Source organism: Magallana gigas, chromosome 7, assembly GCF_963853765.1.
Source record: "Magallana gigas chromosome 7, xbMagGiga1.1, whole genome shotgun sequence".
NCBI classification, from domain to species: Eukaryota; Metazoa; Mollusca; class Bivalvia; order Ostreida; family Ostreidae; genus Magallana; species Magallana gigas.
Genome location: NC_088859.1, coordinates 33181792 through 33209368, shown reverse-complemented (window position 1 = coordinate 33209368; position 27577 = coordinate 33181792). Strand labels below are relative to the sequence as shown.

Here is a 27577-nt window from a genome sequence, read left to right as displayed (position 1 = left end):
TAGATATGTTATATCTCTATACAATTAAACACTAGGAGGAAGGGGGGGGGGGGTGGTAAGAAAATGTTTAGAAATGAAAACAATGTGCAACAATTCGTTATTCTTTAATATTAGCTGTAAAATCTTATCAAAACAAGTTGACAATTTCAACCACAAACGTGTATTGTTGCCCGGGTAAGTAATTATACCAGACTAGCTCTTATACTCTGCAGGGAAACGAGGTTTCAGTACGATATCACAGCAGCTGTTCAAGAAAACACTGTGTTTGTACTCGCGACGAGCTATCTAGTTCACAAGATTATTGACATACAAACCGCGTCCGATAAGTCAGTGTACGTACTATACATGCATTACTGATGCCCTGGTTTTAATTTCCCCCTAGACAAAGATTTTAAAATGGCTGTTGAATGTGTGGTCAAACATGCAGCAAAATCCGCTGCAGAGGGTCCTCATTGGGATGACGTCACCAACACACTTCTTTTCGTGGACATACTTGAAAACACCGTTCATAGATATCACCCTGAGACGGGAACTGTCGACGTCATTCAGTTAGGTAAATATAAACAAGAGTATTACCTATGGCTAGGGAAATATTTACTAAGATATTGTTTTCGTCTACGTGTCCACGTGTAGAACTCTGATTTACCCGAGGCGTGTTCAATCGAGCAAGCGCTCGCCAAATTCCCTATACCTGCAACAAAAATTTTAGCGAGCGTTCCCGAGCGCTCGCTTTGCTGAACACGCCTCTGTTATCTGTAACTGCATACCACCCCTGCGAATGTTATTGTCATTTAAATTTTAGACCACGTGGTTTTATTTGACCCTTTCAGTTTCGCAGTTAAAACCGTGCCTCGTGTTAATAGTCTATTTCAGAGAATCTAGGTGCTTGTAATCAATATAAAACCTAGAGGTTTATTGACTTTAAATTTTATCGTCATTAATTGGTGGATAAAATGTGTTCTAGAAATAAATGTGACAATACAAAAAAATAGTTTTTTTCTGCTGTTGCAACAATAAACATGATTGGAAGAGATCCCCCTTAGGGTTTTTTTTTCGATCCGCGCCTGACCTAGTAATAGAATCAATAGTGAAACCGACTGTACTATTTTATGCAGAATGTTCCTTGAAAATGGCTCAATATACTAAGTTTTTATGCAAAACAGACACACATTATTTTTTTAAAAACATGGTATTGCACACAACAAGCATCAAACATGGTTATGATTTTAAGTCAACCCAATGTTTATATTTTTAACCACTCTACACGTGGTTGAACACGAACGATAACTCTGTTCTGAATATCATCGTTTAATTTAAATAACCGCTAGGTAGTAAAATAAAACATACATCTTAGACGATTTTTATGTTTTAACATAACTCGAAGCAGGATATGATATGAAAAAGGACCAGTACTTACGTATTTTGAGAATATTATCCGAGCACATATACTTTCGCTTGAAATTTCACAGGAACTGAACAATTCTCGGTGAAGTCTCGTGAACTTTCATTCGAGCACCTCTGGATTTATTATATTCTTAGCAACGATAAAGAAAACATTCCGAACACATTCGCAGGGGTGATACGAGTACCACGTATTCTCGTAGAGGACCTCCTAACGTGTATCATGTGCAGTGTGTTCTTATGTTGCATGTTGAAAATAAAATAATGAGTATTTCACATTTTTTTCAACACGTGAGCAGGTGTGCCTCCGACTTTTTAATCAGGATACTATAACTATTCTTTTTTAAACTGATGACATCCTGAACCATTTCTGATCAAGCTAATTCTGAGAATTGTGTCCTTCGCTTAAGGTGGTGTGGGACATCTGTCGATTTTAATGTGGATTAAAGTACATTAAAATTGGAATACTTTCACTGGTTTAGAATTACACTTCCGCTCGAAATTTCACAGGACTTAAACAAAGTTCGGTGAAGTCTCGTGAACTTTCATGCGAGCACCTCTGGATTTATTACATTCTTAGCAACGATAAAGAAAACATTCCGAACACATTCGCATGGGTGAATCGTATGTAACGAAATCGAAAGGTTTATATACGCGTGTGACGATGCCTATTTATGAGTAGACTAAGTGTTCAACTTTAAGGGAAAAAAAGAAGAATGTGCAACACGAGAATCGGCCTGTCTATGAATGATTCTCTTTAACAACATATAGCCTGTTTATTGTGTTCTATTGTAAACCGGTATGTAAAACTGGAGATGTATTTACTTAACCTTTGATCATATAGTTGGGATCTCCTTTAGGCTAAGGGGTGTTAAGATAAAAAGTTCATTGCAGATACTCAAAGGTTTTTAAAGCTGCTTGGTCCGATTTTTTTGTAATTACAGTATCTGATTTTTTTTCCATACAAATCATATATCTTAGAAAGCTATGGACTTTCTCCTATTTACACAAGCAGAATCAGTCTCCTTTCAAAGTTAGAAATATTGAAAGTAAATAAAAATAATTTCTCTTTGGGCAAACGAAAAAACAAACCAAAATGCATCACGGGAATGTTTAGAAAAGGAAACCGCTTGGTTTCGTCCCCCGAATGATTGGGGTTATTCAACCCGCACGCTATGCATCGATTGTAAAGAAAGCAGACTTTAGAAATATTAGCGAACAAAACGTACACATGTTTATTTGTAATTTGTCTGATCATTTCGACCTTTATTTAAAGCGATGTCAAATTCGTAATACAACCATACCCGTCTCGTCGTCAGGGGTGAAATTGAACATGAGGCGAAATAACGCAGTACCTTTTAATGTCGTTTGTTTTGTTTGCAAATTTTGTACGTATTTTTCTTCATTGAAATTTGGCATAATTGACGGGTAAAACTACTGCAATGTCTATTATTATACATATACTAAGCATAGCCATCGTTTAATAGCGTGCATAAAATTTGATATAAAATCGGACCAAGCAGCTTTAAGATATCGTCAAAAAACAATTCTGTCACATACAGACAGAATCACAGAGGGGTGGACGAAAGGCCCAAATAATTACAGTGTATCACCGACTTTTAGTTTGCGGGGATGTATTTCTACATTCAAATATCTCTATTAATTCATAACAAAAGGACAAAATGACATCTGTCATAGTCAAAGTGAAATTTTAACGTTGCATTGTCATCCATTTCAAACTTTCTTTACCTTCCCCTGTCTTTTCTTAAGAAAAAATGAAAAATAAACTTTTTAGATGAGAATGTGGGATTTGTGGTTCCTGCCAGAAAAGGGGGACTGATTGCTGGAGTAGGACGTTGTCTGGTCCACTTGGACTGGGACTCCAAGAAAGTGACCAAACTTCACGAGGTGGACCATGGACTGCAGACACGCTTCAATGACGGCAAATGTGACCCCCAGGGAAGGGTCTGGGCGGGTATGCATTCATACATACTTATATTAGAAACACAGCTTGATAAAAGGGTTGAATTTTAATAAACATGCACCTGGAAAGCAAAGACTGCATTGCAAAGAGTTTAAATTGTAGGAACGATGGGCCCAATGGTTCCCACCATTGAAGGTATGCCCAAGATTGGAAGCTTGTATCGACTGGACTTGGATGGCAGTTTACATACAATGGTAAAAAATGTTGGCATTTCTAATGGTCTTGCGTGGACAGCGGACAACAAATCCATGTTCTTCATTGACTCTACGCCGCGCCAAATCTATCGCTACGATTTTGACAAATCAACAGGAAACATTTGTATGTATCCTAAAATCGAACCACTTTCTACTCACTGAGCATGAAAGTTTATCCTTTTGTCAAAAATTAATACAGTTTCTTAATTTCTATAAAACAAACAGCCAACCAGAGAGTGATTGTAGACAATGCGGGGAAGCCGTTGGATGACTGCGGTTTTCCTGACGGTATGACTGTTGACCAAGAAGACAAGCTCTGGGTAGCGTGTTTCGCAGCCAGTAAAGTCATCAGATACGATCCAGAAACGGGTATAGCATGGTTTACTTATTTTCAAGTTTTATATCGTCTACCCCTTAACAGGTCTTCATCAGGTAGAGTTAATTTCAGTTGTAAATACTGTATACTGGCTCATTTTCGCACCGTTAAATCTTTTGAACTTGCAAAGAGTTTCGCCCCGTCTGAAATTTTCCCATACACAATTATGTTTAATAAGAGATGGTTTGACAAAATGGAATTCGCCTAGTCTTAAATTCGCCCGCTGACAAGGAGGGCGAAATGGGTGAACATAAAACGGGGGCGAAATTTCCCCTGTATACAGTAATTATATTTGAACAAATGATATAGGCTTCCTAAATAACTCTTCGGATTGTGGCTACTTTGTTACAGGACAACGACTACAGCATGTTGAAATCCCATCGGCCTCGAGAATCACTTCCTGTTGTTTTGGTGGGAAGAATTTAGATGAGCTTTATGTCACCTCTTCAGCCTATGAAGTTTCGTCAGAAGAATTTGAAAAATATCCGCTTTCTGGGTCCGTGTTTCGAGTCACTGACCTGGGTGTAAGGGGACGAAAAGCACACATTTATGAGGGATGAACGGATCCCCATAGAGATGTCAATGTGACATTCTCGTTACTGCACATATTAACGACAAAAACTGACGAAGACAGAAAATGAATGCTTAAATTATGAATAAAGTTGTAGTCTTCAATTTTTAAACTTGTTGTAAATAAGAGAATTTTATTTTAATCGTAGTAAATAAACCTATACGGTATGTTTATTGAAGTAGAACAATGAAATCTATGCATTGAATCAAAAACATTGGCTGTAGGATATATTTTACATTCATCCATATTAGTTTGTTTTGATATGCTGAATTCATGACCCAGAAATGTAGATAAAAATGTAAATAACATTCTATCACTCAATGTTTAAACAACTGTAATAAAATAAGTGAAAATTTAGTGATTTAATTAACTGTTCAAAAGCCTTTTTCGATCTGGACCTAATCTTCTCCCTGAAGCTGAAAATAAAGTCTGAACCCAATGTTAATATCATTTTCTACAGATTTTGAAAACATAATTAAGATAAGCATTTTAGAGTTTATGCTGTTAAGCAAGAAAAAAAATCACATTTTTTTCGTTTTTTATTTATTCCATAAAAGAACAAAAGTAACTAGCTGATGCTATGTTATTTTTTGGAAAATCATTAAACTCATACATGTAACCATTTACTAAAAGAAGATGGGTGAATAAGGCGTGTAAACTGCCCATAGGAGGATAGGTAAGATAATATAGAATTAAAATATGACAAATCTAATATTTTTTCTTTCTCAATTATTGAAAACAATGTATATTTACCATAACATCGATTTATAACCTTTAGATATGTTCAATATTTAGAATAGGTTGATTTATACTGGGTATGCGTGTCAAAACCTCCAAATAGTGTCATTTTTAGAACTTCTATAGAGTGGGCCTGGGCTCCATATTTTTGTCATAGTCTATATGAGGTTTAAAGGAAATCAAACCGATTTCAATCAACAAAACCGTGGAGAGATGACCCACTATACTTTAAAAATGTCATTTTGTATCCCAACAATTGAACGTTTAAGAGAAATACTACGAGTCCGTCAATTCGTGGTTGAAGTTGCATATAGCATTTAACAATGATGTTTGTTGTGACTGAAATGGCTCAGAGGTTAGAGCACCAGACATGAGATGACTATATAGAGCTAGGGTTATCAGGTTGTGGGTTCGATACCACCAAAACTTTAGAATTTATTTTTTTCTTATCGTTTGTTAAAATATTTAAAACGGAATATAGTTAGAAATCATGCTTTTGTAAACTTGTAATCTAATATCATCTAGTATATTTGGTTGGAAAAAAATTAATTTGAAATTGTTTTTTTAACGACAAAACCAAATGGGCATTTGCGCTATCTTGTTCCCCCATCTTCTTTTAAGTTTGTATTAATAATAGTAAGTGATAGAGTAAATTTATTTTAAGTTTATTAGATTTTGAGTTATAAAATGATAAGTTTGGTTGTACTGTGCAGGATAGGAAAAAATGGGAACGGCTAGAAGTTATTCTCTTTTGAGAAGTCGAGAAAATGATTTGACAGCTGGTTAGTCACCCCTGCGAATGTGTTCGGAATGTTTTCTTTATCTTTGTTATGTATGCAATAAATCAAGAGGTGCTCGAATGAAAGTTCAAGAGATTTCACCGAGATAGATTTGTTCAGTTCCTGTGAAATTTCGAGCGGAAGTATAAGTGTTCGGATAACATTCTCAAAATACGTAAGTACTAGACGTTTTTCATATCATATGCTACTTTGATTTGTGTTTAAACATGAAAATCTATTAAGACATATGTCTTATTTTATCATCTAGCGACTATTTGAATTAAGCGATGATATTCAGAACAGAGTTATCGTTCGTGTTCAACCACTCTACACGTGGTTGTTGCTTAATAAATCATAGCCATATTTGATGCTCCTTGTGTGCTATATCATGCTTTTAAAAAAAAGAACAGGTGCTTGTTTTGTATAAAAACTTAGTATATCGAGCTATTTTCAAGGAACATTTTGCATAAATATATATAATAATCTGTTTCACTTTTGATGCTTTTACTAGTTCAGGTGCGGATTGAAAATTAATCTTAGGGGGTTCGCTACTACGTATGTTAATTATTGCAACAGCAGAAAAAAAACTATTTTTGTCTATTGTCACAATTTTTGGGAGTTGATTTTAATCAACTCTCCTATGCACTCACTCGGGCAAACCGAAAGTGAAACAGTGTTTGGACCAAAGCACAAATCAATACCGCTGACATCAATTAGTTCTAGAAAATAATCGATAAATTCGACGCAATGTATTCTAAAGCATTGTTTTTAAAGAAAACTTATTTATTAATACCATGAAAATAGAAAGATTGTTAATGGTACAAACAGTTTAGATATTTTTTGAAGTCATATGTATTCCTACGCTAGGGTTCAATGTACTAGTCTCGTTCAACCAGACGCTCGGCTGTCTCCGTTAATATCCGACAAAACAGAGAGTCTCTCTTGCTTGTCTGAGATAAACGGAAACAGCCGAGCGTTTGGTTGAACAAAACTAGAGTTCAATCTTGCCTGGATCCATACAATTTCTCAGAAATATTTCGATTACTGATACTACTTACCAAGCAAAATCACATATCGCTGATTTTAAAATAAATGATAATCGATAAAATCAACTCCCGTCAGTACTTCAGTACTTTGATTCTAGAACTTATTTTATCCACCATTTAATGAAGACAAAGTTTAAAGTCAATAAACGTCTAGATATTATATTCCAAGATACTATAAATAGACTCTAAACTCGAGGCACAATTTTAACTGCGAAAATGAAAGGGTTAAAAAAAACCACGTGGTCTAAAATTTAAATGACAAAAACATTCGCAGGGATGTTAGTGTTGATTTATTTGTGATATACATGTATGCATGCAATGATGTTTAAAATGAAGAAATAATAGTTCCATTACGAAAATTCAGGGAAACTGGAGTTGAAACATGGGTTGAAGGGTAAACCGTCTTTGCTTTCGACATTTACACGTTTTCCATAATCAAAATCTGAGGGCTTGCGAAGAGAAGCGGAAGTAGGCTATGCCTGCCCACTTCTCAAAAAAGAAGAGGCTAGAAGTAAACCTACATATTACTATTTTGTATTTCTGTATCCTAAACCTTTGTTATTCTAAATCTTGTAACTCTAATGATTATGGTTTATGATACAAGAATTCAACTTTTTCATATAGAAAGCACTGACATGTTCGTAACTCTAACTCCCACATTAATAATAACAGTAATGACATCCCATGGTGCTAAATCGGACATATTTATATGATGAAAGAGGATGTTTATTTTTAATCCGTGCCCCAGGCATATTCACAACAAACAGACCGTTCAAAAGGGCATACTCGTAAACCTGGCCTGGCCTGGCCTGGCCTGGCCTGGCCTGGCCTCAAAGTTGGTCAATTTCGATATCAACATTTTTTTGTCGCTTATCTTATACATTGGGGTCAGATTCATTGCTTAAACTGTCATTCAACATTTCACATGGTCTAATGTAATTAATGGCATTTGTGAAGGACTGCATCATTGCATCCTTCGATAACCTGACTCAGTTATGGTCATTAATCCTCATCTCTTGATCAGAGTAGAGTTTCATGCCTGTGTTGTTTGTATTTTTAGGAAATATTTATTCTCCTTTGGGAATGGTCATAACCAGAATTTGAACAAAGCAAAACATTTTGTGAACTTTGATGTTGGTTAGAATAAACGAATATTGGCCAGTCTTCCATTATTTTTTATCAAACAAGTCGTTGGTAAAAGAGGAGTTGAATAGATAATGTCTTATACTGAGAGAAGTTTGATCTAAATACATTGCAAAATATGCCAAGGTTATATAATGGCAGGGCAAAATCATATTCCTAAGTTATTAAGAATTTAAAACAGAACGTCAATTTTAACTATCATTTTTAATAGACTATCACTGTAAGACACTAAAGCCACCAAGTTGGATGTTTATAATGTGCATTAAAAATAAATCAATAAAAAATCAATAAAATATAAAAAAATAAATATGAGGGCAAAAATGTTTTGTAGAAACCAAATTTAAGGCCAGGCCAATTTTAAAGCCAGACCAAAATTTGGGGTCAGGCTAATTTTTAGTCCAAAAGTGAGGCCAGGCCAACATTGATGCCAGGCCAGGCCAAATTTTAGAGTATACCATTGAAAAGATTGCAACATGCGTTTCAGATCGTAGCGAGCTATTCTTGTAAGATTAGTGCTTGACACACATAGAGGTCGTCAGATATTAGGCAAATAGCTTTAGTTAGGTTTAACCTTGAACTAAAGATTTTCAAATGGCTGTCGAATGTGTGATCAAAAATGCGGCAAAATCAATTGGAGAAGGTCCCCATTGGGATGATGTGACCAGTACCCTTCTGTATGTGGACCATCATGAAAAAGCCATTCACAAATGTTGCCCAGAGAGTAAAGAGAACAGTACTATTCAGCTAGATATGCAATTTTAAACAAAAAAATATATTTGATCTGATGATCCGCGCCTGGCAACGAGACGTGATCCGGCCTTTAGATCAAGTAACTGTTATATTGATAAATTTAACCATTGTCTATTTAAATGTTCTTAATTACAAAACAATTTTTTTAAAATCAACTGTATGACGTTTAATTACTTAAGATCAATTCTATGTAAGAATCAAAATTCCGTGGCCACGCATAGTCACAGATTTTCTTCATATTTGACAATTTGATAGACTTTGGTGAGTAAAAAAGCCTAACACCATTTGTTTGTTGCTATGTGGTCCCGTTGCCATGGTAACCGAGGGTAAAGATGTAAAAATGGCATTTTAATGCTTATTTGAGAACATATTGTGAGTAATGTGTAGTATTTGGGGTTTTCAGGGTAGAATATATAATTAAAAATAGTTGGAATTTTTTCAAAAGATAAAAAATAATCATGGAGAAACGCATATTTTTAGAGCGTTTCCATGGTTACTATAGTCTGTCCCAAGTTATTGCTTCCATCGCTTTTTGGTGATTTTTAATAAAATTACACATACCTGTGAAAGAAATACAGTTGAAATCGTTAAAAGGGAATATATCCAAGATATCTTCATTGAACAATTATCCCTTTCCACTCAGAAAAATTCACAGGAACGAAAACAGATTCCTTACGGAGATTTATAATGGGGAATGTTTACATCTTTTCTCCATTCGGAATACACTCGGAATACATCGCGCAATTTTTTTAACGTTATCATCCGGGCTTATTAATGGCTGTTGCAATGCAAAATCTCCATAGACTTTCAATTTCGGGATGTGTATTGAAACCTGAAGCGGTAGAGGGGGCGTTTCAAAACAGATAATCTGGACATTTTTTATATTAGTGGATGAACGTAGTTTGAGCACAAAGGTATTTACTATTATTAAAATATCAAGCTAAAAGTGGTGGAAGCAAAAACTCGGGACAGAGTATAAAAAGAAATTTTAAAATCTGTTTTCTTCATTTAATTTGAATAAAAACTGCAAATCTTGGATTTTTTGGTAAACACTATTATGATTGTGCTATTAAGAATTAAATATGAAAATTAAGAACCGTTGCTATGGTAACAAGCTTAAAAGTAAGGAAAATTATAATATTTTTAGGCATCTTTGAATGGATATTATTCATTTATAATGAATAAATATATAAAATCAAATGGTGAGAAAAAATAAACTATGTCCTTAACTTTAATGACACTTGAAAAAATCTTAAATTTTCTAAAAATAACTGCCGTTGCTTTGACTTTTTAAAAAGTAAAAATTTCTGTGTGATTTTTTACGCAACTTTATTTTCCATAGCAACAACACTTCTCTGTTGCATAACAAAGCTTTTTGTGGTATATAATGAAAATTTAGACATATTTTTACAAGTTTCAACTAAAACAATTGCAAAAAATTTATAAAATCAGTAATTAAAGCATATCAAAATCATCTTCAATTTTTCAGTTTTTCCTATTTTTGGCCTTGTTGCCATAGCAACGGATGTCAATTTTCAAAATAAAATATACATAGCATGGACATTGATATGGATGTAAAAAATTTAACAGTTTCCCATTTCAGCTTATTAAAAAACCGCAAAAAAACTGATTTCAAAAATTTGTAACGGTTTCCATTGTAACATTTTAAAAGTGATTTCTCCGTCAATTTTCTGATATAACAAAATAGTTGAAAATAGGACAAAGGCTGTTTTATGTCTTTGATAGTTTACATTAGTGGGCAAAACCTTCTAATATAGCTTCAAAGTAGGTAAGTTTTGCTATCTTTTTTCCATTTTTAGCCTCGATTGCTATGGCAACGGTTACCCCTCGCAACCAACATTTAGCGGTTCTTTACGCTTTACACCTAGGTGTGTTCATGTATGAAATACGTGTACAAGGAAAATTGGTGACTATGCGTGGCCAGACTCTTTTATAAATCTTTGATTCTTACATAGAATTGATCTTAAAAACAAAGCTATTTTGAAACGACCCATTTTAAAAACGCGCTAAAATACAGACGTTGTTTGATGCGTACTACTTCATCAATTTCAGAGAGTGATGATACGGAATCGGATCACCACAGTGTATTGATCCGGAAAATCGGATCACACTCTGTAAAATTGACGGTATCAAGAAGGGTAAAATTGAAGGGTATATAATAAAAAAAAATACGATGTATAGGATATATCTATACTGCTCTTCTCTTTGTAAACCGTAAATAAAATTTACAGTCGTTTTACCTATTGCAAGCGACTTGCTAGGAACTCGCATTATGATTTCATAATTTGTCGAGACGTCATAAAGCAATGTTTATTCCATTCGCATATTAACATATATTCATGGTTCAAGTAGATTGAATCCAACCTTGCCCTGAACTATATGTACTTGTATTAATTTTTATAAAACAATGAAAGTTAGCATTATTTTAAAAAATAACAAATGAAGTGTTATCAAATGAAATCCACCACATGAGAAAAAAAGCGAGAGGAAGAGTAGGAGGAGGATTAAAAGGAATCTACCTACCCCCGTTTTTTTAAGTTAGACCATTTTCAAGTCTGAAAACTATCCTGACATCTTTGAGGGAATGACTGTATCCCCTAAATGTTCAGTATTACGAGACCTCTGTTTCTGTATTTAAAGTTCCCATTTTTAGACGATACAGCAGGATTCGTAGTTCCCGCCAGAAAAGGGGGACTGATCGCTGGAGTAGGACGTTGTCTGGTCCACGTGGACGGGGACTCCAAGAAAGTGACCAAACTTCACGAGGTGGACCATGGACTGCAGACACGCTTCAATGACGGCAAATGTGACCCCCAGGGAAGGGTCTGGGCAGGTAAAAATTATGTTGTCAGAAATATGTATACTAAGTTCACATTGTAAATAAAAATGAATATTGTATGCATGGTAATTGCAATGGTAAAAATATTAAATGTAGGAACCTATGGCCCCATTGAACCAGACGTTGTAAATATGCCAAAGATTGGAAGCTTATATTGTCTGGATTTGGATGGCAGCTTACATACCATGGTCAAAGATGTTGGTGTGTCTAATGGTCTTGCGTGGACAGCAGATGAGAAATTTATGTTTTACATTGACTCAACACCGCGCCAAATCTACCGCTATGATTTTGATAAATCTACAGGAAATATATGTATGTATCAAAAAACTTATATGATTACATGTTTAGCATTATTATCATCGATAATGTAAAACCTGTCGCATTTTTTTTATTTCTGTAAATAGCTAACAAGAAAGTGATTGTAGACAATGCGGGGAAGCCAATAAATGACTACGGTTTTCCTGACGGTATGACAATTGACACGGAAGGCAAACTTTGGGTAGCTTGTTTCCTCGCCAGCAAAGTTATCAGATACGACCCAGAAACAGGTAAACTGTGATTTAGTTATATTTGATTATGTAAGTTGTGTGTGTGTGTGTGTGTGTGTGTGTGTGTGTGTGTGTGTGTGTGTCAACATCTCAGAAGGTATAAAGATGTTTACAAGTGGATACGTATAGTGTTGTTCTGATTCCATCCTATTATCAATCATAGGGGATGTCTATCTTATGCATGCATTTAACGTAAAAAAAAATAAATCAAGCAATTAAGTAATTTCAATCTTACATTTGGGTAGACCCACTTAGTCAAGATTTTGCAAATTTTGGAATGACAATTTATAAAATTCATGCAATTATTGTTGGATCTTAATTTTTACCCTAAAATTGTGTTTACCTTTCGACCTAAGAAACCAACTCGGTCGTCTTAGTAACCACTACAAACTAAAAAGATTTGGCATGGGGCCATAACAGTTAGAAGACCACACTTTTGATTTCTATTTCACTTTTACTAAAGGAACATATCGTGGAAAAGTGAGGCTGAGATCAAAAGTGAGTTCGTCTATGTTTCATGGTTCCGGGGCCTGCTGTTTGATTATAAGTGAATTTACGTAGAAAACTAAATTGAGATTTCTGTTTCTGTTATGATGAAGAACAAATTATTTTTATTATTATTATTTTTATAGGACACCAACTACAGTGTATCAACTTTCCTTCTGTTTCAAGAATCACCTCTTGCTGCTTTGGAGGGAAGAATTTAGACGAACTCTATGTCACCTCTTCAGTTTTTGAAGTTTCGCCAGTAGAATTCGAGAAATATCCGTTGTCTGGGTCCGTTTTTAGAGTAACTCAACTAGGAGTGAAAGGACGAAAAGCTCATGTTTACGAGGGAGAAATTAAAGCCCTTAACAAATAAAGCCTTAGTTTTGTTTCAGTAGAAAAAACCAGAAAGAGAAATACAAGTACAATACAATAAACTTTTGGACATATAACTCTATAGGAATTGCAACTTTTTAATTTATTATTATATAGAATATACAGTACATGTAATTAACCAAGTTAATGGTTTCAGTTTCTTTAACATCATCAGGCACAATGTTCAGAAATGTTTTGAATATCAAAATTCTGATCTAATACTTTATATAATGATAAAATGTATTGAAAGTATACGTTACCATACTGTTTTCAAGTGTTTTTGACATGGTTATATTAACCAGCCTCGAGAGTTACTGCCGCTTGATATCCACTCAGGGTATTTGGGTTGCACAGAAAAGAATTATGTGCGATATTACGCATTTTTTATCTATTTCAAATTCAAAGGTGCTTAAAAGAATTATAATAAATTTAAAATACTTAAATGATTTTATATTTATCAATTTATTATAGTTATAATCGTGTTAAAAAAAGCATGTTGCAAGAGCAAATAATCCGAATGTTGTGTGTGTGTGTGTGTGTGTGTGTGTGTGTGTGTGTGTGTGTGTATATATATATATATATATATATATATATATATATATATATATATATATATATATATATATATATATATATATAAAATTTAAAAGTGATTCTTCTTTAGCGAAAACTGTGTCTTTCCCGTTTGTTTTATAACAAGGGAACGAAGTATCTGTTTGTTCAACCGTGGACGGATACACAAAATAGACCATTCTGCAGCTAAAAATATGTTGTCAACGAACCTGAAAAATCAAATAATCATCCTGAAACAAAGCAAATTGTCAATTGTTACATGTATATCAGACGCAATTTCAACGCGCAAAAAGAGAAACTGCACGTTTGCGTGCAGTCATGTTTATGTCTGTATATATACATTGGGGGGGGGGGGGGGGGCTTATCAAATTTCAACATTAATGAATTTCGGTTTACCTAAAATATCAGACACTTTGTTTAAGCTTTATAGGCTGTCGCAGAAACCATATGATCCATCAAATATTCACCTGATACCACTTGCAGTAAACCATGAAAATTATTTCTGCGATAATTACGCGACGCCAACGCCTTTTTATTTCAGTAGTGATATCGATATAAATGTACTATATATAATACTTTCAAATGATTATCCAACATGTAAAAAAAATGTTTTATTAAATGTTTTATTAAAAGGGACATCTACACAATACACGGAAATATATATTTTTCTTAAAACGATTTAAATGATATTACCTTCTCTCCAGCTCCCGATTCATGAAAAGAACACCTAGGATTGTTCTTAACATGCATGTATCAACATTAACAATTACGTTCTGATGCATAAACCTGTCCACTTGGCTACCTACGGTTCCTATTAGGTACGTAGAGGCAGGCAGGTTTTCTGCTATCCCATTGATGTGTGCCTATGTGCACCATATCAAATTTGAAAGATATATGCAGGCCTTGCAGATTTATGTACAACTGTTATGTCTGTAAGTATCTGTATTGCATGGCAGGTCTGAAAAGAGTAGACGCTTCTCTTTGACAAAAGATTCCTCATGGCTGTTGAATGTGTGGTCAAACATGCAGCAAAACAGATGCAGAAGGTGTTTATTTTCAATCCGTGCCCGGGGATCATGTGAATAACACACTCTTTGTTCAACTACATATCAATGTTGGGGTGCTATATCTTGTTAGATTAGAGCTTGACACACATATTTCGTCAGATAAGCAAATACATTTGAAGCTTAGTTTTCAATCTTGGACGAAAGATTTAAAAATGGCTGTCGAATGTGTGATCAAAAATGCGGCAAAATCAGTTGGAGAAGGTCCCCATTGGGATGATGTTACCAATACCCTTTTGTATGTGGACATTCAAGAAAACGCCATTCGCAAATATTGCCCAGAGAGTAAAGAGCACAGTACTATTCAGCTAGGTATGCAATTTTACTGCTTTATCATTATATGATTTACGATCTTTTTACTCAATGCAAGCGATTTGCGGGCATTTCGCGTTTCATAATTTGCTGAGAAGTCAGAAAACAATGTTCATTCTATTCGCATAACATATATTCATGGTTCAAGTAGAGTGAACCCAACTCCTGAACTATATGTACATGTACTTTATCAGACAATAAAAGATAGAGCGTCATTAGTCCACATTTTCTTCCTCTGGGATCCGAAGATGCTCGCTCATAGGCGTCTTTGATCTTTTGGGCATTCTTTATCCACGTTGACAGGGTTTTGTGTGATCTCGTATTTCTTGGCGATAGCTTTACTTTCTACGCTTCTTTTTTCATCGGCAGTGGCTTGTAACTTTGTTTCTGTGGTGTGGGTCTTTAGCTTGCGCTTTAGTCCGGGAGTACGGAGCTTGTCTGAGACACTGTGTAGCGGGAGACAATTTCTTCATTGTTTGGTATTTGTTTCATATCAATAATAAAATTCATTAGATTTAAATGTTCAAATCAAGAATAAAATTCATTAGATTTAAATCCGCGTGTTGATAATTTAGTATGTGCTATTTAATTAATTTTCGGTATATTATTCGTTTAGTAGAAGTTCTTTTTATCATGCATCGATATCAGTTATACGGCTTGTGATATGATAATGATAATTTACGCTGCGCTTATTTGGTATTTGGGTGGCAGTGAACTTGTTTGTTGTATGAGTAGCGTGCATCATTAATCATATTATCGGTAATGTTAGGGGTGGTTACTTTTGGGAGCTGTGAACTTGTTTGTCTTATCAATCACTGGGGTACCTACCTAAACTGCGTAGCAATTACCGTGTCAAAGATAGCTGCACTGGTTAAGCGTGGAGGTTATCGACCATCATTCTTAAAATAGGTATAAATTGCAACGGGGGAATAAGGGGGAAAAGGGGGGGGGGGAAGACATACGGGTGTGATTAGCAGACCGTGAAATTGACTTCTCTTCGAGATAACCCAGGTAATATATGTTTGAGATTACCAGGAATTATATATATATATATATATATATATATATATATATATATATATATATATATATACTGGAACTGGTGGCTGACTTCGACAGAAGCATGGTATTCGAGATATCCCATGTTCGATATACCTATGTTTCCCTGTATTTTCTAAAATAAGCCAATTAAAGCTGAGCACCACTCGTAATTAGGCACCATCACACAGGTACCTGGTATATAAACCCCTCAATTCTGTTACATCCGATTGCACACCCGAAGCTCATGGCCGACGTGTAGTATTTCTTTCGTGTTTTGGGGGTTTTATGCAATTTTTTTTATTCGATGTGCATTTTCTGTTTGTAAATAATGCATTGACTAATTTATTTGATGTTAGTATTCTCCTGGCTTGGAACAGTGCGTGAAATGTGATAATTTCAGCGCGACCGAGTAACATTGCGAGGCAAGATGTATGTACGTCCACACCAGTGAGACCTCTAAAGCAAAGTTCTTTGAAATGTTAAGAGGTCTTTTTAAGTCCTATCAAAGGAAATCCAGCGGATGGAAAAGTGTGAAGGGGGTCGGAATCTACCTATTCCATTTTTCTGTTAGACCGTTTTCAAGTCTGAAAACTATCCTGACATCTTTGAGAAAATTATTGTATCCCCCAAATGGTAAGTTTTACGAGACCTCTGTTTATGGAATTTAAAATTTTCATTTTTCAGATGATACAGTAGGCTTCGTAGTTCCTGCCAGAAAAGGGGGACTGATCGCTGGAGTAGGACGTTGTCTGGTCCACGTGGACGGGGACTCCAAGAAAGTGACCAAACTTCACGAGGTGGACCATGGATTGCAGACACGCTTCAATGACGGCAAATGTGATCCCCAGGGAAGGGTCTGGGCAGGTAAAGATTATGTTGTCAGAAATATGTATACTTAGTTCACATTGAAAATAAAAATGATTATTGTATGCATGGTAATTGCAATGGTACTAAATATTAAATGCAGGAACTATGGGCCCTGTTGAACCAGACGTTGTAAATATGCCAAAGATTGGAAGTTTATACCGTCTGGATTTGGATGGCAGCTTACATACCATGGTCAAAGATGTTGGTGTGTCTAATGGTCTTGCGTGGACAGCAGATGAAAAGTCCATGTTTTATATCGACTCAACACCGCGTCAAATATACCGCTATGATTTTGAGAAATCTACAGGAAATATATGTATGTATCTTAAAATTGACACGATTATTGTAAATAATAATTACCATCGATATTGTAAAACCTGTTGCATTTTTTTTATTTCTGTAAATAGCCAACAAGAAAGTGATTGTAGACAATGCGGGGAAGCCAATAAATGACTACGGTTTTCCTGACGGTATGACAATCGACACGGAAGACAAACTTTGGGTAGCTTGTTTCTCCGCCAGCAAAGTCATCAGATACGATCCAGACACGGGTATACTGTGATTTAGTTATATTTGATAATGTGAATTGAAATTTTTAAAATGTTTATGTCACCGTCACAGAAGGTAAAAAAAAACCTTTACAAGCTGATCAGAATAGTGCTGTTCTGATTCCTATCCTATTATCTATCCTAGGTGAGGTCTACCTTATGAATGCATTTAATGTAAAAGTTATTAAATCCAGCAATAGTCATTACAACACACCAAAATCTGACATTTGAATTGACCCACTCATTAAAAATTTGCAAATCTTGGAATGACAGAACTTAAGAAATTCATGCAATTATGAAAACAATTCAAATTTAATTTTATTGGACATTAATTTCTACCCTCAAGTTGAGTTAACATTACAACCTAAGAAACCAACTTGGTTTTATTGGCAACCACTATCAAGAGAAAAATTAATAAGAAGATTATCCTAAGGGCCCATAACAGTTAGACGACCTCACTTTTAATATCAGTATTACCAAAGGAATAAATGTCGTAGAAAAGTGAGACTGGGATCAAATGAGAGTTCGTCTATGTTTTACGGATCTGGTGTTCGATTATTAGAGATTACGTAAAAAACAAAATTGAGATTTCTGTTTCTTTTTTGATGAAGAATTTTTTTTAAATTGTTTTATAGGACACCAACTGCAAAGCATTAACATTCCTTCTGCTTCAAGAATCACCTCTTGCTGCTTTGGAGGGAAGAATTTAGACGAACTCTATGTCACCTGTTCGGCGCATGAAGTTCCGCCAGAAGAATTCGAGAAATATCCGTTGTCTGGGTCCGTTTTTCGAGTAACTCAGCTAGGAGTGAAAGGAAGAAAAGCTCATGTTTACGAGGGAGAAATTAAAGCCCTTAACAAATAAAGAACAAGTTTTTATATATTTTTAGTGAAAATATTAATCAGAAGGAGAAATATAGCAATTGCAATGGAATAACATTTTGGAATATAACTCTGTAGAAATTGCAACTTTTTAATTTTTCATTATAAAGAATATACAGCACATGTAATTATCCAAGTTTATGGTTTCAGTTTTGTTTAACATAATCAGACACAATATTCAGAAATGTTTTGAATATCAAAAATTTTATCCAAAGATTTATACATGTATAATGGCAAAATGTTTCGAAAGTAAACGTTGACCATACTGTTTTCAAGTGTTCTTGAAATGGATATATTAACCAGCCTCGAAAGTCACTGCCGCTTGATATCCACTTAGGGTATTCGGGTTGAAAGGATTATATGCGGTATATCGCATTTTTCATCTATCTCAAATTCAAATCTGCTTGAAAAATATTAAAATTTTAGAATATCTAAATAATTTTATATTCATAAGTTTAATATAGTTATAATCTTGTAAAAAAAGAAAAAGCATGTTGCAAGAGGAAATAATTCAAATATTGTAATTATATATAGATATATCTTTTTTTTAATGATGTTTTTGAACGAGAACTGTATCTTTCCAGTTTGTTTTATTACAAGAGAACGAAGTATCTGTTTGTACAACCGTGAACGGATACACAAAATAGACCATCCTGCAGCTAAAAATATGTTGACATACGAATCTGAAAAAAAAACCCCAAAACAATCATTCTGAAACACCCATATCGACAATTTAAATTGTTACATTATATCAGACACAAATTTAAAAAGGCAAAGAACTATATATGATATTAGTCAAATTTGGCCCCCATAATTCGCAATTTTTAAAATGATTCATGTACATTAATTTGTTGGGTTATTTTATAAAAGAGTTGACATAAAATATGTTTTTCACCTATTTATTTGATTTATATGCACTCATTGGCAGTATATGACGCCAGAAGTGACGCTATTTTTATAATTCAATCAAAATCAGTCAAAAATGGACATTTTTCTTATCTTTTTTCGAATGGGAAATATAGAGCGACTCTTTAAGGTGGCTCTATACACCCACAGTTTATTCCAATTTTCAATAGAAGACCACAAAACATATACTTATCAAATATTAAAATGACGATAGGGATACTATAGGTATTTTTAAAGAATTTTTTAATGTTTTTTCGTGTTTTTGTAAAATATTTTTTAAAAAGACAGCTATCAACAAATTGAGAGAAATTATTTTGTCATATGATGGATATTTCCTTCGGACACATAAAAAAAAAATAACACTTCTTAACATTCAAAAATGTTATTATTGCAATTTTTTTTTAGTAGTTCCCCAAAACATATTTTTTCATATTTTCTTACTCTGTTGACAAATCATCTGAAAAAGTTGCTTGATGTTATAAGAAAATGTATTTTAATAAATGTGAAATAAAAAATTGAATGAAAACAATTGCAAATAAACACAAAAAATATTTTAAATTTTATTTGGTATGAAAGTTCCTCATGTAAGGGTTATCGTTCCTAAATCCCAAGGCCCAAACACCTTGGGGACTTTTCATTTCTGAGTTGAAGAAAATTTCCTAAATATAATGTTGGAATGATAAATACATGCATATTTCATAATAGACTTTGCCCTGTATAAGTGAATATATTCGCTTTAGTGCAAAACTAAGTCAAATAAATAAAGGGGAACATTGACTAGGCTAATAGGATTTATGTATCCCAACCTGAGAGAAATTCAAAGCAACCCTCTCATCCCCGTTAGGTGTCGATATTAATGTGCATTAAAGTATATTATAATTGAAATATTTTCACCTGTTTAGAATTTTCTTTCACGGTATTCAACCAAAAAATACGTTTTAGAAATTTTTGGAAAGTTAAAAAATTTATTGTTCTCAACGGGAATCGAACTCATGACCTATTGGTTTGTAGTGAACCCACTAACCCACTGCGCTACGGTGTAACATATCGATGATGCTAAAAAAACTCTTTAAAAATTTATACTTGATTTTATTGTTTATTTCGATAAATAATACCACACAACGTGAAGGTGTCACATACCACATTACTTGTAAGTAATGAATTTTCCAATTATCAAATTAAATCTATCCATTTAACAAATTTTTCAAAATAGCGGTTCCCATACAATTCACCTCAGTTTAAATCAGCCAGTACCGGAAATGCATGTTTCCAGATTTACTTTTTTGCGTACTGCGTCATCAAAAAGTGGTGTATAGAGCCACCTTAAACAAGAACAAACTTTTTGTCACTTATAAGTATTGGAGAGATACAACTTTGGTGAAAATATTTTGTTTGTTCAAGCAGTCACTCAATGTTTCCTTAAAGAAAAACTGCTTAAAAACAAGCCGTTTTATGCTAAAAATGAGAAAATGGTGGGAAAAGGTTAACTTTATGATGTCATATTTTTAAATTGTGGGCACTTAAAATCAAAATAAAAATTATGAAAAAACTTCAAATGTATATTTGTACAAATAAAACAAAGAATTACAGTAAAATAACAATGTACATTTAAGGGGGCCATTTTAGGCTCAAACCATATATAGTCCTTTTCAAAAATAAACAATTTCGATAAACCTAAAATAGCATACACTTTGATAAAGCCTTAAAGGCTGTGGCAGAAACCATGTAGTTCATTAAATATTCACTGGAAACCACATTTGGTTAACAATTATAACCTTGAAAATTATTAAACTTTAGATTAAAAAAACAGACGTGACGTCATTGATTATGCGATAAATACACGACACGAATGCCTTTAACTATTTTTATTTCAGTAGTGATATCTATATACATTATAATACTGTAAAATGATAATCTACATATGTTAGATGTCAAGAAAAGTGTTTTATTGAAAATGCCATCAACAGAATATGCGGAAATGCATATCTTTCCTAAAAATGATATGAATATATATTTATATTTACATATGTACCTGGTTATGGATCAGGGCTCGTACACTTGGAATGGACCATTTATTACAATCAGGCATATACAATGTCGACCTATTTTAGATAATATGCGAACTTGATAATATACACTTCTGTGATATTTCATGAATTTAATTCAAATACGCATTAATCTTGATTTAATTTTTTTACATATTAAAACTCAGTTTATTACACTTGAAAATGATATAAAATAAATAAAAGTTATCAGAAAAAAAGAAATTAAAGTCAACAGTCGATATTGTCTATGTACTACTCAGTATCGTCAAATTGTGGTCGGGCAATTTGATGAATTATTTATATAAAAAGGTAATGTTCAAGAGATCATAACGTCGACCGTCCCTCTTGAATATATGAATAGATATACCCGCCAAAACATAACACAAAGACCAACATACCGCGGGAAATCTCTTACCAATGAAAAGCCAAGATGTAGCAACACAACTGACCAATGACCAATTTACATAATTTCCTTAGGATATACATTGTTTATAAGTAAAATGAAAAACCAAATGGTGTTGTATTCTTTTATTGATCATATAAACGCATATACAAACGTTGCAATACACTTAGCAACGGGTAACACAACAAATTGTTACATGTGCGTAAACTATGCGCGTACGGTTCGCCAAAAAAATTCACGTCATTCGTATATAAAATTAGTAAAGTTTGCAATACACTTAGCAACGGGTAACACAACAAATTGTTACATGCGCGTAAACTATGCGCGTACGGTTCGCCAAAAAAAAATTCACGTCATTCATATATAAAATTAGTAAAGTTTTCTTCGCGTCGGTTGACAATAGTTTTCTCGGATGTCAATTTCAACTCTTACCCTCCTAAACAGGCACTATTTATATACTAAACTGAAATTGACACACCTCGAAAACCATTGTCAACCTCCGCTTCGCGTCGGTTGACAGTAGTTTTCTCGGATGTCAATTTCAACTCTTACCCTCCTAAACAGGCACTATTTATAAACTATCACATTCCATTGCAATAAGTCCGAGTATGGCCACTTGGCTATAAAATCTACAAAATTTAATGTAAAAGGATCATTTAAAAAAGGTTTCCATTATGATAAAGTAGACAAGTTTCCTCCCTTTCTTATTGACACTAGTACTACGTGCCTCTGTGCACACCATTAGATGATTTAAAAAGATATATCAGTCGAGCTCTTTCACGTTATTATGCAACTGATAAGTAGGTTGAATCTCTTCCTTGCTAAATGCTTCCGTTAGGTCTAAAGTAAACATTTGTATTTGACAAAAGATTCAACATGGCTGTCGAGTGTGTTGTCAAAAATGCAGCAAAATCATGTGGAGAAGGCCCCCATTGGGATGACGCCACCAATGCGCTTCTGTACGTAGATGCAGTAGAAAAATCTATTCACAGATATCAACCTGGAACAAAAACGGACGAATGTTTTTATACGGGTAACTAAACATATAATTATTTCTTTAAGAAATTCAAGAATTTCAAGATGTAAAGTACTATATATGGTATGGGCCTAAAATGGCCCCTTAAAAAATATCATTATTTTACTGTAATTCTTTGTTTTCTTTGTACAGATATATATGTGATGTTTAAACTTAATGTTCATTTTGATTCAAGTGCCCACAATTAAGAAATACGGCATTGTAAAGACAACCTTTTCCCGCCATTTTTGCATTTTAGCATAAAAAAGCTTGTTTTCAAGCAGCTTTTCTTTCAGGAAACATAAAGCCCATGCTTGAACCAACAAAATATTTTAATCAGAGATGTATCTAGCCAAGTCTAATAAGTGACAAAAAAAATTTCCTGGTTCAAGCATGCGCTCTATATTTCCCATTTGTAAAAAGATAAGAAAAATGTCAATTTTCGACTAATTTTGATTGAATTATAGAAATAGCGTCACTTCTGACGTCATATACTGCAAGTAAGCAAATAAATCAATCAAATATGTAAAAAATATATTTTATATCAACTCTTCTAAATTATAACATAACATATTATTGTACCCGAACCACTAAAAAAAAATGGTGAATTATGGGGGCCAAATTTAACTCTTATCATATATAGTTCTTTGGTAACTGGCGAGAAAAGTACAAGGATAGGGTTTGCTTTCATAAGCATGAAAGCTTACATGGTTTTTGAGATATATATATATATATATATATATATATATATATATATATATATATATATATATATAATGCTAACTTCACGAACAATTGATTATGTCAAATTTTAGGGACAACAAATCCCTTCTTCATGACAAAAGAAATAAATGACATGGGTAAAGACAAGGAAAACAAAATCTAGCAGTAAACTAACACTATTTAAGAAACTATTTGAAGAACAACAACTACACTTTACAAACCATGTTTGAGAGGGTGTTGTCGATGCAGCCAATCGCATTTAAGTCGACACTTCTTTTCTACCGTGTATGATATCTTCCTTTTGTGTGTCTACATCGTTTCATTATGCATAAAATACTTTTAAGTATCTTTAACTTTTAATTAGTTTTTCGTGTATCCGTTTTTCATTAGCCTTATAAGCTTAACTAATAAATGAAGACATGTGTCAGTAAACTATGAAATGCCTGCACAAGAGTATATGCTAACACATTTGCTATTTAAACACGTGTGAAATGATGTGCGTATGCTATAATTCGACTCTACCTGATAAGCAATTATTGCAAAATTATAAAAATTCTACATCCATTTTCGATAATTACAAACTTCCCCATATAGCAAAAATGAGAACAGAAGGTAGACACGCTTTCTAATGACTCGAAAAATTGAAAAAAAATCATTTAAGATTTTATTTAAAATTGAAAATTAAAATATATTTGTAACAGAAACCTCACATGAACTAAAACATAGACAGTGACAATGCTTGTAATAAATTAATTGAAAGAAAGCACAATTTTTTTTTAATCAGGCTAATTAATAAATGAAAGGTAATGGGTAAATAAACAATGCTTGGGAGGATTGATTAGATGGATTGGAAAGTATAACGTCTTCAGTTTAACTATATGCATACTTACTGACTTTTTCAGAAGACATAGTAACATTTGTGGTTCCTGCCAGAAGAGGAGGGTTCATCGCTGCGGTGGGATGTTGCCTAGTTCATCTTGACTGGGACACCAAAAAAGTGATCAAACTTCAAGAGTCGGATCAAAAACTACAATTCAATGACGGTAAATGTGATCCCCAGGGGAGGGTCTGGGCAGGTATGCTACAGTTATATTTATACGTATTTTTTTATTTAAGTTGATTTCATTAAAATGTCATATTCATAAAGTAGATAATACACACGAATGTAACTGAAGTCGTATATAGAATTATTTCATTATTGATTTTAATTTTCAGGAACGGTCGGTCCGATTGCTTCTGATCTTGAAAATATGCCTAGAATTGGAAGCTTATATCGATTAGATTTGGATGGCAGTTTACATGCAATGGCCAGAGATATCGGTATTTCTAACGGTCTTGCGTGGTCATCAGACGAGAAATTTATGTTTCACATCGACTCAATACCACGCAAAGTCTATCGTTACGATTTTGACACATCCACGGGAAATATATGTAAGTTTATGGTGAAATGAAATAGCAAAGATAACCAAAAGTGCTTGTCTTAATTTCATTACCATAAATACCTAATGAATTGGCTAATTGAATGATCAACGAAAATTTTTGCAAAACGAATATACATAAACTTAAACTTTTTTATCAAAACACAACCAACTAAACTTCTTGCAGTTTGATTTACCCTGAATGTACAGCAATCAGTGTTCAAATCCAAATTAATGAGGATGAAATCAAAATCAGAGGTTTTGTATCAAACCTACACAACAAATTTTCCTTTCCATAAGATCTGATCCATAAGCCCTAAACAAAGTTGTTCATTTCATGAGATGAAATCATACCGATTTAAATTAATTTCATCATCAACAAGTGTTTTGAAAACCAACCAAAGTACTTAAGTACTGACGGGAGTTGATTTTATCGATTGTTTTTATTTTAAATCAAAGATACGTTATTTTGCATGGCAAGTAGTTCTTTTCATATATGCATTTGAATTACGCACATTTTTTACAATATGAACTCGCGGACTTTTCCGATAAGAAATTTGAGAAACCATATATGTCATGATATGAATCATGTTGTGTAATGTTTAAAGACATAGTAATAAAACCATCAACCTACGTGATCAAATCGAATCAGTTTATGAGAAATAGTATGGATCCAAGCAATATTGAACTCTAATCTCGTCCAACCAGACCCTCGGCAAGAGAGACTCTCTGCTTGTCGGAAATTTACGTAGACAGCCGAGCGTCTGATTGTACGAGAGTATATTGAACTCTGGCGTAAGAATACATAAGACTACAAATATATCTAAAATGCTCGTAATATTGAAAATTTGACTATTTTCAAGGTATTTATAGATAAGTTTCCTTGAAAAACAATGCTTCAAAGTACATTATATCGAATTCATCGATTATTTTCAAGAACTAAGTTCGTCAGCGGTGATGATTTGTGCTTAAGTACAAACACCGTTTTACTTCCGGTTTGCCAAAGTAACTGCATAGAAGAATTGATTTAAATCAACTCAAAAAAAAATTATTAGAAGAGTCCCACCCGATAACTGTTTGCGCAAGTACGTTTCTTTCGATTTCGCGTCAGTGTATATGTCGTTTCAGTCTGTGTTTGTATTGAGCGAAACCGTTGATTTGAATGTTGTCCTTGTTGGGGTTTTTATTAATACTTTTTGTTATACACTAAGGAACACTTATCGTGTATAAAGTCATTGTTGTCGTTGTGTTTTGATCGATAATTTTGCATCTTGTATTTCGTTTCTTGGTCTTATGATTTATAAAAAGTTCATAGTTATTGAAAACAAAAAAAAATATTTTTTCGTTTAGTTCCCCATATACATGTACATGTACGTCTTCAAACATTTAAACATATCTGGACATAATCATGTTGCATGAATAACCCTGAAAGTATGTAAATTTGTCACATGTATTTGGTTAATTCTAACAGCCAACCAGAGAGTGGCTGTAGACATGGAGGGTAAATCCGTGGAAGATTATGGTTATCCTGACGGTATGACAATGGACGCTGAGGACAAACTCTGGGTAGCTTGTTTATTTGCTGGAAGAGTCGCTAGATACGATCCAGAAACGGGTATTTAAAACAATGCTCAATTATTTCCTTTATACCCTTGTGGTTTCAACTACTAGTAATTTAAGATCAAAACCTACATCAATTTAGACCAATTTATCTATAAAAGAAAATAAAGAAAACGGCATATATAAATTTCTGTTTGTATTCTCATGATAAGCATATTTTTTGTTAATTTATAGGACAACGACTTCAGTCTATTGACATCCCGTCTGTTCTGAGGGTCACTTCCTGTTGTTTTGGCGGGAAGGGGCTAGATGAACTTTACGTCACCACTTCAGCTTATGGAACTGACGAGGCAATTTCATCAGAAGAATTTGAAAAATATCCACTCTCTGGGTCTTTGTTTCGAGTTACAGGCCTGGGAGTGAAAGGTCGAAATGCCCACATTTATGAAGGGAAAGTTGATTATCTAAAGATGTAAATCTTCCATTCTTATTTTTTTAATTAAAATATACCAATAAGATTAAACAACGGGGACAATCAAATCGCCTTTTTAGTTATTCTTACTGTTCTTCTTTGAAAATTAAACAAAGAAATGAAAATCTGTTTATTTTTTTCCATTTTTTGTTGTTGTAATTGATCGTGTTTTAGTGTAGTAAATCCACTTGTTAAATGATTTAAAATTTAAAAAGTAATGTTCTTTTTATTTAAAGATTTTTACACAACTATTTACAGAGTATTTCTTTTAGAAAAAAATCGACTGTACAAAATAAACTTTACGCTACAAGCGCGTAATTTCGCCCCTATTTAAAAGATTTGATTTCATTCAACACGGTCCAAAATTGACTCGATACAGACGTCGCGCACGGTGTTGGTGTTAAAATGTCCTTTCAGGGTGCGCGCACAGTATTTGAGTATTTTTTAAAACAAAAATTTGGACATATGTAATTTTATATACCGATCTATTCGAATGT

The 27577-nt window shown here is 33.7% G+C and overlaps 4 protein-coding genes across 4 annotated transcripts; all 4 read left to right on the top strand.

Moving 5' to 3' along the window:
* Positions 1–133: 133 nt before the first annotated feature.
* Positions 134–5362, top strand: LOC105347299 (regucalcin). Its single transcript, XM_011456308.4, has 5 exons — positions 134–553; positions 3197–3376; positions 3488–3703; positions 3805–3948; positions 4307–5362. The coding sequence occupies exons 1-5, from the start codon at positions 397–399 to the stop codon at positions 4513–4515; spliced, it is 906 nt and encodes a 301-aa protein (XP_011454610.3). The 5' UTR covers positions 134–396; the 3' UTR covers positions 4516–5362.
* A 3383-nt stretch (positions 5363–8745) lies between these two features.
* On the top strand, positions 8746–13367 carry LOC136269487 (regucalcin-like). Its single transcript, XM_066065763.1, has 5 exons — positions 8746–8981; positions 11658–11836; positions 11939–12154; positions 12247–12390; positions 13023–13367. The coding sequence occupies exons 1-5, from the start codon at positions 8824–8826 to the stop codon at positions 13250–13252; spliced, it is 927 nt and encodes a 308-aa protein (XP_065921835.1). The 5' UTR covers positions 8746–8823; the 3' UTR covers positions 13253–13367.
* Positions 13368–14933: 1566 nt separating this feature from the next.
* On the top strand, positions 14934–18932 carry LOC105336644 (regucalcin). Its single transcript, XM_011441051.4, has 5 exons — positions 14934–15200; positions 16926–17105; positions 17209–17424; positions 17516–17659; positions 18292–18932. The coding sequence occupies exons 1-5, from the start codon at positions 15044–15046 to the stop codon at positions 18519–18521; spliced, it is 927 nt and encodes a 308-aa protein (XP_011439353.1). The 5' UTR covers positions 14934–15043; the 3' UTR covers positions 18522–18932.
* A 3789-nt stretch (positions 18933–22721) lies between these two features.
* On the top strand, positions 22722–27101 carry LOC105336643 (regucalcin). The gene is made up of 5 exons (XM_011441048.4): positions 22722–22925; positions 24533–24706; positions 24846–25061; positions 26520–26663; positions 26843–27101. Exons 1-5 carry the CDS (start codon positions 22769–22771, stop codon positions 27082–27084), a joined length of 933 nt encoding a protein of 310 aa, XP_011439350.3. The 5' UTR covers positions 22722–22768; the 3' UTR covers positions 27085–27101.
* The last annotated feature ends 476 nt before the right edge of the window (positions 27102–27577 follow it).